This window comes from Podarcis bocagei, assembly GCF_964188305.1.
Source record: "Podarcis bocagei genome assembly, chromosome: 17".
Lineage (NCBI taxonomy): Eukaryota > Metazoa > Chordata > Lepidosauria > Squamata > Lacertidae > Podarcis > Podarcis bocagei.
The window spans coordinates 28,104,747-28,118,538 of NC_138143.1; the positions used below are offsets into that span (position 1 = coordinate 28,104,747).

Here is a 13,792-nt window from a genome sequence, read left to right on the forward strand (position 1 = left end):
TTTCTGATGAGCAAAACACACATTGGTATTTTGCAGGATCTGTACTGCCAGTTCAGGCTAGGCCTCAGCCCCAGTATGAAGTTTCCTCTCCAGCTGACAGATGATAACCTAGCCAATGAATGCCTTTTACAATACAAGGATTGATCTCAACCCAACTCCTCATTCATGAAATACTGCCATTAAAGGGAGACCTTCATAGGATTTTAGAAAATTGGGACCTGGATAAACAGAACAGAATCAATTGGTACACATAGGAAGAAGGCAGCAGTAGGTGGCATAAACTTTGAGCATTGCTTCCACAAACCCATCCAGCTCTGATCATCTACTGACACTTCAATATATTGTTTATTTAAATTTAATTTTCTGAATTTGGCTTCTGGTCCCTGACTCATGGCAGGTTAGGATCTAAATGCAACCCATTTCAAAACCTTAAATACTAGTGTTAGGGAATTTGGATGCAGTTTTGGCACTCTGGGTAAATTAACATTTATGCTTCTGGTTTGACTTCCTCAAGGCCTTCCTTCCATCTATATCTATATATACTTAGAAAAAAGTAAACATTTGTTGTATAAGCTCTCGCTCAAGGACCAGCTACAAGCTGAAATCTTATCTACTTATTTGGAAGTAAGTATCACTGAACTCCATATACGTCTGAGCAAACAGGCATAAGATCAGGCTGCAAACCATTTTCTAAGAACAAAGAATATATTGGCACCGTAATAAAAGTTTAGAGAGAGGCAGTCTTTACAATCTATTATTATGAGAGAGGTCTGATTTGAACTGTACCATGATATCCCAAAGAGAACTTGTAAAAAAACCAAAAACTTATGGCATTACTACAAGTAACAGACTGATTAAGGGTTTGTTATACTGTATATATGTTGATTCAAACATCTTGGCTCCTCAACAGATTTCACCACCCCTCTCCCTTGTTTTCTAGCAAACAACCATAATGACTACTCTGGTATTGGCAACAGTTTAACTGAGCACAGTTTTAAAATGAAAATTCCAGTGAAATTGGCCACAATGAATCGTAACAAAACATTGTTGATGTAGCTAGCATATACCTCGGCTGAGTCTATTAGTTCCGCTGCACTTTTTAAAAAGAATACTGAACATAAATCACATCATTAGTTTTAATTGTGGTTCTTTGACCCACCAGCAGCTACATATTCCAAACTGGGGGTTTGGCCAAATTCTGTATTCTCATGGGATACTATAGGTTCCAAAACTCTACAATAAAAACCAACTAGCAATAGGGGGTGCTTGAAGAATTTTGTTTATATTTCAGCATGCGCTGACCTGTTCCTCACCTCCTACACTGATTTTTGGATCAGAACACAGCCATCCATCACATTCCCACACTTTTCCAAATGTTGCAACACAGTTCTTGGTTCAAAAAAGGTACAGTGGTATCTTGGTTCTCAAACTTAGTCGACTCCCGAAATCATTCAAAAACCCAGGCGCAGCTTCCGATTGGCTGCAGGAGCTTCCTGCACTCAATCGGAAGCTGCAGAAGCCACGTCAGACATTCGGCTTCTGAAAAACGTTCACAAACCAGAACACTCACTTTCAGGTTTGCAGCATTTGGGAGCCAATTTGTTCGAGAGCCAAGCTGTTCGAGTACCAAGGTACCACTGTACAGTGGTACCTCTGGTTGTGAACGGGATCTGTTCTGGAGCCCTGTTCGCAACATGAGCAGAACGTAACCTGCGTCTGTGTGTGTGCGGGTCGCGATTTGGTGCTTCTCCGCGTGCGTGTGACGTCATTTTGAGTGTCTGCACATGCACGAGCGGCGAAACCCAGAAGTAACCCTTTCCAGTACTTCCGGGTTGCTGTGGGACGCAACCTGAAAAGATTTAACCTGAAGCAAACATAACAAGAGGTATGACTGTATTGACATGCATTTAACAATGCATATTTTGAGATAGATTATGCAGCAAATGGGAATTTTAAGAGAAAATACTTTCCAAAAAAGTTATTTAAATGTGATTTTTTGGGGTGCAGATTTTTTTAAAATTGCAGATCAATGTGGATATGGAATGGGACACCCTCATGAGTAACCACCTATGAAAGTGGCAGAGACCAGAAATATATTGTTCCGTCCATCCCAACTTAGCAATAAGGCCTTCACAGGCACATGGGTTTAGATGGCATATGCTCATTGACTGTCGAGCTGAGGAAAGACCATGCTTCCTGAAACATCCCTTGAGGGTTAGCAATGATTCTTTGCAATTTCAGAATGTTCACAAAGTAGCAACAAGACAGCATTTATAAAAAAATCCCAAGTGGAGCCTCGTTGCTTCTTTTCCTTTCAGTTGAAACTGTGAGTAACACTGGGTTGTTGGTTTGGTTTTTTTTGATTGGCTGGAAATTGATAGGGTCACTGGTGGAAGCTAAACCCTTGTGCAAATTAATTGAAACAAACAATGAATTTAGTAGTACAAAACTCACATATACATGTACAAAACTCACATATACGTACATTAGTAAGGGATATGACCTCCGCTATTTTTAAGCAGCATTTGAAAATGGTTTGGCATGGAGTCTACTAGTTTCAAACAGTCACTGTTGATTTTTGGATCCCTGTACCACACTTGAATCAGTGCCTGAATGAGCTTCTCCATAGTCGTACATTCTATAGCACGGAGGCGACTATTGCATATAGCCCACAAATCCTCAATGGGATTTACATCTGGGGAATTCCCTGGCCAATCAAGTACCTGTATTTGCTGCTCTGTCATGAATTTCTTCACCACTTTCGATGTGTGACAGGGGGCTAGGTCCTGCTGCAGTATCTCAGTACCATCAGGATACCTCTTTTCCAGCTCTGGAATAACTCTCTTAGAACCTCAATATATTGTGGCGAGCACATCATTCCTTCTATTGGCTGCAGGCTTCCGACACCATAATGATCAACTGACTTTTTGTGTTTGTTTTGGGTACAGGATTACAAGTAAGATAGAAAACATGCTTTGTTTCAATTAATTTGCACAAGGGTGTAGATGAGGCTGTTTCAAGAACTAGATCCAGCTTGCAGGCCAGCAACTGTCCATCCCTGTATTGCAGTTTGTACCTATGCATAGAAACTCTTTTGCTGGTTCAGGTAATAGGTCTGCACTGAATCTAGTACACTGACTCCAACTGTGGGAAGACAGACGACCCAGGAAATCTGAGAAGTTGTGTATATGAAGACAGATGCTCCCTTGTTGTTCAACGCCAACATCTGGTTCTCAGAAGAGAAGGCTGGTTTTTCAGTCATTGCTTCTCTGCCCCAGAGCACAGAACACTACTAGGGGCAACATTTTGCTGATTCTGTCAACACAACAAAATGGGGCAAACCTTGCATCCCATCGCAGACATGCTTAATGCAGAAAGGAACAAGACCCACTGAGCTCAACTGAATTTACTTCCTAGTATACAATTCTTATGGCTGCAACTTAAATATTCCAAAGGTCTTTCATGTGATGAAATTTCCTCTCACGCTCAGATTAAATATCTTCAAACATGTTTTAAATAAAAAAATCCCCCTCATGCCATTAAATGAGGACTTGAGTCAATGTGATTTTGTAAGATTGCAGCACACTCGAACAATAGCAACATTGTTTTACATACATACATACATACATAGTGTTATCTGAAGCTTGTGGGGTCCATATGCAGCTCTGGGATTTGATCATGCAAAAATAAAATTATATACAGATGTGATCCCTTTGCTTTAGAATGTTGCATCCTCCCTCCCTATCAGCTCTGAGCTCTGCTCTTGACCTTTTTAAAATGACTTGTGTTTCACTCATATTCAGCCATTTCAGAGTTTTCTCCTATTTCCTACTGTATTCTTTGTAAACAGATGATCTAAGCAGGTTGTGTGGAGGAAGGGTTATAAGCAAGAGGTGTTGGGTCTCCTTTTTAAACCCAATTCACCTCACATTTCAGATAATTTCAAATAGAGGCACCATGCCTATAACCAGCACTCAGGCCCTTTCGTCCACTGCCTCTACCACCTACCTGAAAACGGAAAAAGTTGCATGAAGAAACTCCAATAGAGACTCGCTGTGTTGCTTTTATATGGAAGAATGCATACTTGTAAAGAATCAGGTCCATTTATTTGAATCCATCCATTAATCTGCATTGTGTTGATGTGACAGCCACATTTGAAGACCACCTCTATTAATATCTTTTCCCTGGACCCCTTCAGTTACACTGCATCGTTTTGGAATATTACTAATCCAAAACGGAATTACTAATCCAAAACGGAATATTACTAATTACTTATTACTCGTAGAAGTCCCAGAGAATGGGACTTTAGTAGACAGATGAGCAGTAAAAGAATAATGATCGACTTAAGTTTTTCGTGAGAATGAAGTCCCACCTGGATTCCATCTCTTAAAATAGGTGTTTATAGGTTTCTTAATTTTTTCAAGCAATTTCCCCCCCACACATTTGCAATGTATAGTGAACTAAAAACTAAAAACAAAAAACAACCCCAAACATTTGGACTCAACATCTTGCTTAGAATCCTAATCGGAAAACAAGTGTCAATTTCCCTCACGAGCCTGTATTTTTGTCTACGTGTGGAAAATAGGAGAAGCTAGAATGCTGTCTGTTTAGAAACCAGAAAACCATCCTCTCCACTTCAGATGTGTTTCTAAAGGGAGGCTCTATGTAATGCTGGTGCTTCTTTTTACATGCAAGACAGAGTTTCATTGAAACAGAGGATAGACTGCATCCTATACTTGGGTCACATCTACACCCTTCATTTAAGGACCGTTGCCTTCCTCTGAAGAATATTGGGAACTGCAGTTCACACCTAACAAAAAATACAGTTCCCAGCACGCTCAACAAACTACAGCTCCCAGTACTCTTTGGGCGAAGCCATGCACTTTAAATGTGTTTTAAAGTTATGGTGCAAATGTGGCCTGACTTGTGTGTTTAAGCACTGACTTGTGTAAATTGTCCATGAATTTTAACCATATCTCATGTTCGCTGGATTGCATTTGCAGTCTACCACCAATTACTTCCAGAACTGGGTTGATGCTATTTATTTATTTTTGCTCACAAACATAAATGTCCTTGCTGTGTAAGTTTTTAAAAGGCCAGACCCTCAAAAATATCCCTCTCTAACTACATATTTACATTTGAGAAATAACTCCCTTCTTATGATATCTCAGTTAACGTTTAACCACTCTTGATGTTTTTTAAAAATAGATATAACATAGAAAAACACATATCTAGCTTGCTTACTGGTTACTTGCTAAGTCATGAGCTGTTTCCTCCTGTTTCAAGTATAGCTGGGCATTAGTCCCAGGGAATCGAATATGTTTTTGAAAAGATAATGTCTGCCACATTGGCTGAAAGAATAAACCATGCTGCGCTGAGACTTACCAGTTACCCTGTTTGTTCCGTCTTTCCCAGGAACCGGCTCTGTTGTTCGTGAATAGAGGGTTGTGAGTTCAGGGAGCTGGGAGTAAATGTAATTTACTGCATCTGGTTGTCAGGGAACAGGAAATACAGTTAGGTACAGCCATATGGACCCCAGAGGCTTCACCGCTTAGGCAGCAGAGTTCCTAACTTATCGCCCCAAACAATAGACATCAGAAGCTTTGTGACAGATAATTGCATCAAAGCAAGCAAAACGCGGAGTCATCCTGCTTTCACTGCCATTCAATAGACTAGCTGAGGTTGGAGAGAGAAAGACCAGATGACTAAAACTTTTCTAGTTGTACGTGCACATAATCATGTGTCAGGAGGTTCTCGATTTTAGCAGGTCAGTGACCCCTGAACATGAAATAAAATTTTAAAAAAGGAATCACCATTACACAACAGGGATAATCAATTCTACAACTGCCAGCTTTTATTGCTAGAGTGAGTTCGTATCTTTCCCAATGCAATTAAATACATTGTTTAGTTATGGTTTTGTGTTCATAAGCTAGTGGGTGTTTAATTTGTTTCTACAGCTAAAATGCGTATATTAAGTAATCTTTGCATTCTGATTCCCTCCATCCAACTTGAATTTATATGCTTATTGCAAAAATTGTTTGGTCATGTTTTGAAATGTTGTAAACCATCCCATGATGGTTATTGAAGGGCTGGAGATACATCTCTCTCTCTCTCTCTCTCTCTCTCTCTCTCTCTCTCTCCGAAGTGGTAACCTGGAAACTTTTTGGTTGACTTTCATCTTATTCTAAGGAGGCCAGTCACAAAACATACACCTCACTAATAAACAGGAAGCTAAAATATAATAATACAGCACACCGTTTAAAGTCTTTATTTTGTGTAATGGGCCATGTGGTGTCCTAGATCTTTTCTGCAGCTCTGTATAGCCCCCCCCCCCAAACAGTTTCTCTAAGTTGATTTATAAGCCAGTCAGCCTGGCTTTTAGCATAAACTAATTATGAGTATAAACTAAACTGTACCTGGCTGGTTTCTGTTTCTGTTTTAAAACCATGCTTCCACGTACTAATCCAAAAGACCTAAGAAGCAGACCTTTGTGTGTTGTGCCTTACAAACTGCTCCCACAAGCAGACACAAAGCCATTATTTACGGCAACACCATTGTCTGCCATCACTGAGAAAATGTGTGGAACAAGCTGCTGTGTGTTTTACAAGATTACTTTGGCAGGAAAATCCCCCCTTTTTTGCAGTTAATTCTGAGGGAACCTCGTCAATAAATGTTCAAGTCATGACTCACGGCTGAGTTCCAGAATCTCTTTGGAAACCCAAACTCTGTGATCTTACACTCTACTACAGGGTAATGTGTGTCACATAAGCACTGGAAACCCACTAAGACTTAGAAAACAAGGCAGTTGTGATTCAGATCCTACTCTTGCAAGGCATTTTAAGGCAAACATTTTGTAGGTGATCTATTACAGAATGCCAGTCATTACCGATTCAGAGGCTTGAGACTGCTTTGCCAATCACTTCTACACCAGAACAACTACACAGAACATTATCGGATGCAGAGCAAAAACAGTGTAACTTGTTATAAGTACTGACAAACATTTACCTCCATCTTGGCGTGAGAAGCTCTGAAAAAAGAAAAATACTGAAATCAGTCGGTTTTTTTCTTCACATTATGTGCATTCATGTAAAACTCTTGCATGTTTAAGAATGCTTTGTATACATTACATTAATAATACTTACAACAGTCCTACAAAGTAGGTCAGCATCATTTTTGCTATTTGACAGAGCTTTCTGCAGTTATGGTCATACCCATAATCTACACTCATGTTCATCCAGCCAGTAAATATAAGCATTAGTAGCATGTGCATTGGAAAAGCCCTTCCACAACTTTTTTTTTGGGGGGCGGCGGCGGGGTATTAACACCTAGTATTCTGGAATACTGATCTTGTGTGAGTATAAGTGATTAAAAGAGGAACTCTGTGTCCACCTGATATATGGTTATTGAAAGCCTCTCCTCTTCCCCGAGGGGAGGTGTTGTGAGCAGGAATCGTTCCCCACACTCGCACAGGGTGTGTATGTGTGGCCGGGCTTCTGCATCACTGGAGTTCTGTGCCTGCGTCACGCATGCTAGCTAGCCAATCCGGCTGGCTGGGGGTGCGGCGGGCCATGGTTTAGCTGTTTAAAAATGGCTGCTGGCACGCAAGTGCTGCCTTGTTGTTCCGGCTTCCTCGGATCACCCGCCCTCCCTCCTTCTAGGTTTTGCTTGTGCACCTGACCTTGCTATGGACCTTGGTTGGTCGCCTTGGTTGTCCAAGGGGCCTGGTAGGAATTTTTTGCACTTGGCAGATTGGCACCAGTCACTTGGTTTTTCGCCTACCTCGTAGCAAATCGTCACAACTTTGTAAGGTTTGGAGGTTAGGCATTGGAAAACGTGTTGTGTGTCGGAGGGGAGGTTGTGGCCATCACCTACCCCTCCCCTTGAAGGGTATTCTGTTAAAGGAATCCGGTGGTCGTGGTTCCTGTCCGATGCCCAGGTGGTGGCTACGGCCATGCCACGACCCTCAGATGACTCTGGGGTAGGGTTATCAGACGTCCCCAGATTTGCAAATCTGTCCCCAGGAAACGTGGCAGCAGCAGCCCCAGCAGCCCGGAGCCAACCTGTTAGCGCAGTTGGCTCTGGCTGGCTTCAGGAGCTGCTTGCTGTTCACTGCCGTGGCGCCTGCCATTTTTCCTGCACCACGGGAGCGAGCAGTTCCTGAAGCCAGACAGAACCAACTGCACTACTAGGCTGGCCCCTCCTGGGCAACAGCCACCTGCCCGTGACTCCTGAGCCTCCCCTGATCTGTCAAAACAAAGGGGGAAGGAGATCAGGGAAGTTTCGGGAGTCACGGGCGGGCGACTTGCTGTTGCCCAGTTTTTTTAAAAAAAACCTCTGCACATTTATGTTTCACAGGGTGTGAAAGAAGGGCTTTGCACCTTTATACACTATGCATGTGTGCTTGGGCGCAGGGTCTTTTGCCTCACCATCCCCACTACTGACTCCCTGTTGCTACCCAGCTTCAAAAAGAAAAAAGAAAGAAAAAGGTGTCCCTGGATTCATTGAAAAAAATATGGTAACCATACTCTAGGGGAAAGCTTCCAGTTGATTTGCATCAAAAAGCTCCCCCTACAGGTTGTTAACCCTTGCGTGACTTGCTGCAGAGCAGGCAGGAGTCAAGTATAGTCTGTTCGGATCCAGTGCCTAAGCCAATACCACTCACATTCTGTAACCAATAAAGTTGTGGCCTTTTTTAGCCCGTTAACCTAAAATGCTTGTGTCCATGTGTCTTATTTCATCACAAAGCGGGGAGCGGGGACTTGACTCACAACCTGGTTATTGTGGTGACCAGTGGCGTAGCGTGGGTTGTCAGCACCCGGGGCAAGGCAAGTAATTTGCGCCCCCTAACCCGTGGATTTTACGCCCCCTAACCCGTGGAGCGCGGGCCCCCAGATGTTGCGCCCGGTGTGGCCGGCCCAGCCTGCACCCCCCACGCTACGCCACTGTAGCGCAGCACACCATCCCTAATCCTGCAACTGCAAAAAGTTCTGCAACACAGCACAACAGACCGTGCAAAAGGATCGTAGTTGATGCTTCTATTAAAAAAATGTAAACAACAGCCATCTTTATTTACACTATGAGCTAACTGTCTGAGATGGGTAAAACCAATCCCAAAGGGCCCTTACAAACAGTAGATTATGCTACATTTTCCTTGTTTAAATCCACAATGTTTTGGTTTTTTTAAATGCACTCTACCTCCCCACCCTTATACCCTTTCCACCCAAGACGTACACCTGATGCCTTTGTCACACATTACATGCACCCAACCCCTTCCCTGCAGTCAGCTAGATTTCCCTTGCAATAAACGTGGGTGGGTAGGTACCGGAGAAGGGAAACCTGAAAAGAGGAAGTGGCTGCTTTCCTGCATTCTGCCTCAGGGTCTTACTGCCCACCCTGCTCTGTTTCGTTGCTGTGTTTGCTCAAACGGAACAAAGAGCAGGGAAAGCCCCTCCCCTCCAGGCAGAGAGAGAGAGAGAGAGAGAGGCGCCCTCCACGAGTTGTCGAGCTTGGGCAACGGCTGCGCCGCCGACGGCGAGGCGCTAAGGCGCCGGCTCCCCAGGCTGCAGCGCTTGGCCAGGCGCTGCGCTTGCATGCCTGGCCGCGCCCAGCTCGCCTCAGCGCAGCGGAAAACAGAAGCAGTGGCGGAGACGACGACCCCCCACCCCAACCAAGCCTCAATTGCTTGTCCCTTCCCTCTGGACTCGTGCCCCCCCCCAGGTGTTGCGCCCGGTGCGGCTGGCACCCCTGGCACCCCCCACGCTACGCCACTGGTGGTGACATTTTCTTTACAGTTACTCCTGTCACGGGGAGTACTTTGACTCAGTGCCAATGTCTCTATAAGCTGCATCTCTCGTCTGAGCTGAGCTTGCAAATGGGCAGGCAGCATGCACAGGTCAGAAGAAAGTGGCATGAAACCAATGTCTTCCAAATCACGGCCACCCACTTCCCTCCACACTGATAGCAGGATGATGCTTGTAAGCACGCATTCCACACACATGAAATATTCGAGAATTCGGATCGTTCACATAAATCAATTTTTGTAGAAGGAAAAGCAGGTTTTTGAGTACACTATTCCAGAATACTAGCTGAATGATGCCAATGTCAAATAGCAGCATGCAAAAAATCCAAATAAAACCCACAAACTGTAAGTGGCAAGCGTGGAAAGGACCATCATTTTTTCAAAAGAAAAATCTCTCACTTCAACATCTCATACTTTATTTGTAGATGATCAGGTTGTTGTTTTTAATTAAAAAAAATGCTTTTACCTTTTGCAAGTCCTCAAAGGATCTCTCCGTTTCCTTTAGTTTCTCTAAGATGATTTTCTCTTTGGCAGATATTTGGGATTCTTCACTTTCTAGTTTTCCTATTTCTTGTTCTAACCTGGAAAATATATCAAATAACGTTTTAGTTGTCTGGGGAAAACATCTCATCTTATGCTCTTTGTTTGGCTTCCTAGCTGAAAAACAGTTTCTTTGGATGTTCCCTTTTGCCCACGTACATCTTACAACCTTTTGTGACAAGTTCTCCATCAAGGCTAATTTAAAAAAAGGGTTAGATGAATCAGTCAGGGGTCAGCTTGCCTCCTGAAAAAATGTTAATTTACATAGCCTCGTACATCATTTGGTTTCTTTATGACCAATTCCTAAATATAATGACTGGTGCCTGATTAACCCATCATGGCTCACAGACATATGCAAGACAGCATTCGATATTATAGTTAACGATTGATTGATTGATTGATTGATTATTGCATGTCTATTCCACTTTATTTTGAGGAGGTCTCTCCTGCTCCTCATTTTATTCCCCAAACAACCCTGCAACATAAATTAGGTCACCCTGTGAGCTTCATTGGCTGAGTGAGAATCTGAATGCAGGTTTTAGAGCAATATTATAACTGTTGAGTTCCTTCTTTACCCCAAGAGGTGCCAGGTTAAAAGGTTTCTTGTAGAAGTGGCAGGAAAAGTGATGAAATGCAGTATAACCCACCACCCACGATTGATAAAAATTGATGTTTGTTATCTTTTGTGAACTTCTGGGGGGGGGGGAACAGTAATCAACAGCAATTTCCTTGTGCCATGTACAATGAATGTCTTAGAAACCTAACTTAACTTGTAAAATAAGCACAACCTTGCAATGCACTACCATAAACAACCTCAGCAGTAATTGGCCCTTGCACAGTAGACATACCTTTTGTTTGTACTTGGAATACAGCCTTTAAAAACATTGTACTGTACAGATCCTTCCTTCCTCCTCTCCTGTCTTGTAATTGTCACCAGACACCTGACAAGGAAGCCATTTCCTTGTTCTTGTCTCCTGAGTGCATTGCAAGCCCAAATCTCAAACACAAGTAGCAATCAGGCCAAACAATCCAAGACTGAGCTCAGAGACTGATTAAGACTTGGAGAGTACCCGAGCAAGGAACAGAGCAATGGGCAGTGTGTGAAATTGATTTATACCTTTGCTACCCTTCAGCCAAAGAGTTTCCAGGGTGGTCCGCGATCATATACAAAACAACAAAACCCATATTGGAAAATCAAATTACACTGGAAAACAGCCATTAAAACAGTTTAAAGCTCCACAATACTGGGAGGAGAAGAAAACTTTTGCCTCGTGTTGAAAAGCCTTTCTGGGAGGCAAACTCCATATGCAAGGTGTCACCGCTGAAAAGATTCCTCCCCTTATCACCTCCCACCATACTTCAGTTGATCATGCCACACAGAGAAGAGCCTTCACTGATGATCTCAGCACATAGACAGGTTGGTATGGGAACAGGTGTTCTTTCAAGTGCCCAGCTCCCAAGCTCCAGGGAGCTTTAAAGCAAGGATAAGGAAACTCTGGCAACTCCATATGTTGCAGGATTACAATTGCCATCCACCCTGATGTCAGGACAGGTGTCAGGAGTGGACCGGCAACAACTCACACAGTGTTATTCAAAGAAACAAACAGCACAGGAGGCCAAGCCTGGCGAGTACAGTGACTCTTCCCAGTAGATCTTGGCCCAAGGAGGCTGTTGCAAGGAATGAAGGTCTTTGCCTCCTCACAACTCCCTAAGTCTCCTCCTCCCCCCAGGTCATTCCCAAGCAATCTGAGACTCTGATGCCTTGTCTGCCTTTGCTCCACCCTCTTCATACCTCTCCGGGTTCTGGGAGACTGGGAGGAGAGGAGCAGGTCACAGCAGGAGGGGGAGACCCCCTGGCTTCTTCAGCAGCCTGCCTCATCTCTGCCTCTGGCCCAGCCTCTTCTTCCGCCTCTGATTCTGGACTGCTCTCTGCCACAGCCCCTTCCTGCTCACCAAACCCTGTTACCTCTTCAGCTTCTGATACTTCCTCCTCCTCCTCTGCACATTTTTTCTTCTGTGTCATTCACATCACAGTTCTTTCAAAAGTGATGGCTCCTGTGAAGAGTACCATCACACAAAAGTGTTTTGGATGGCTCGCAATACTGTTGAATTAGCACTCAGTCGAAGAACCAGGACTCTAGCCTTATCCCTTTGGCAGATGAAGAATGTAAGGACTTTATATATACTGGACAGCATTTGTCCATGGAGTAACCGTTCTTAGAATATTCCTTGGTTTGGAATTGACATAAATCCTCTTAGATGGATTCTATCTCCCCAAGACCCTTTAAGCAACTGTGGCATCCATGCTTTGCTTTCCCATGTCATCCGGCTTAGCCTCTCTGGCTTAAGGCTCCTGATTTTGTCTTCAAAGCCAGGATTGCTTTGTTATCTACTTTTGTAGTTGTCTGAGAGAAAATATAACTCAGAACTTTCCCTGTCTTTTCCATTTCCACAGGACCAGAACCACTGGTCATTTGTTATTCTGTCAAAAAAGCTTTAAAATCTATGGTGGTCGGTTCCTCCCAGTCCTAAATCTACTGGGTTGTGAGCTGATTCAAATGTTGTATTTCTGCACACACATTGCATAAATTGGTAACACACGGACTGGACTTAACCAGAATGGAATAATGAAATCCAAAACTCCAAAGGGTCTCCCAGTTAACATACAAGAGCAGTTTGTTACCCTGTGTTACTGATGAACGCTCCTTTTGATCCATTTACAAAACAGGAAAGCACATACAGTTGTACCTTGGTTATCGAACGGCTTAGCTGCCAAACAAATTGGCTCCCGAACGCTGCAAACCTGGAAGTAAGTGTTCCGGTCTGTGAACGTTTTTCGGAAGCCAAACTTCCGGTGCAGCTTGAGTGCAGGAAGCCATGCCTTGTTTTTCGAACGGTTTTGGGAGTCGAATGGACTCCTGGAATGGATTCTGTTCGAGAACCAAGGTACCACTGTATATCAAGAGGGTGAATTGGCTTTTTGTATTCTAGGTATGTCAGGAGTTTGTTGCCACTGGCAAAGATAAGGTTCAGGACTTTTCCCTCAGAAACCTGGTCTCTTAGCCCCTACGCTACTCCAGCATAACAAAACTGCATTCTACGATCCAAAGCCTGGGAGTTTTCCCCTTTTCTCTTAGCAAACGGATGCAATCTTTAAAAAAAAAAAAGGGCTCCAGACCACCCTCCTTTTTAATACCATTTAGGGAAATTAGTTTTGATAAAGAAGTGGGAGGCCTGTTCAGTGTGGAGGACCACTCTGGGAATTGATGAGCCTTAGGGCTATTGCTGGCTTTCAAATTTCATTAATCTTATTAACACAGATTGTTTTTTGCTACCCTCATTAAAACGGAATTGTAATTGCTAAACCAAGGTTTGCAGCCACATTGCACTTGAACTGCTATCTGTTCTTGGTGGGGATATTAGTAGTTCTGAGAGCTGGAGACCATCACGAAC

General features: G+C 43.4%; 1 protein-coding gene across 5 annotated transcripts in view; it reads right to left on the bottom strand.

The window, feature by feature from the left end:
- PALM2AKAP2 (PALM2 and AKAP2 fusion) overlaps positions 1-13,792 on the bottom strand; it is a 228,592-nt gene that overhangs the window by 122,145 nt on the left and 92,655 nt on the right. For all 5 annotated transcript variants that reach the window (XR_014003284.1, XM_081176172.1, XM_081176169.1 and 2 more), the window contains exons 4-6: positions 10,266-10,380; positions 7,006-7,027; positions 5,386-5,487 (exon numbers count right to left, since the gene is read on the bottom strand). Coding sequence is in view for 4 of the 5 variants with exons in the window: in XM_081176172.1 (XP_081032298.1) it covers positions 5,386-5,487; positions 7,006-7,027; positions 10,266-10,380 (239 nt within the window). In the remaining variant the exon portion in view is untranslated. The remainder of the gene's footprint in view (positions 1-5,385; positions 5,488-7,005; positions 7,028-10,265; positions 10,381-13,792) is intronic.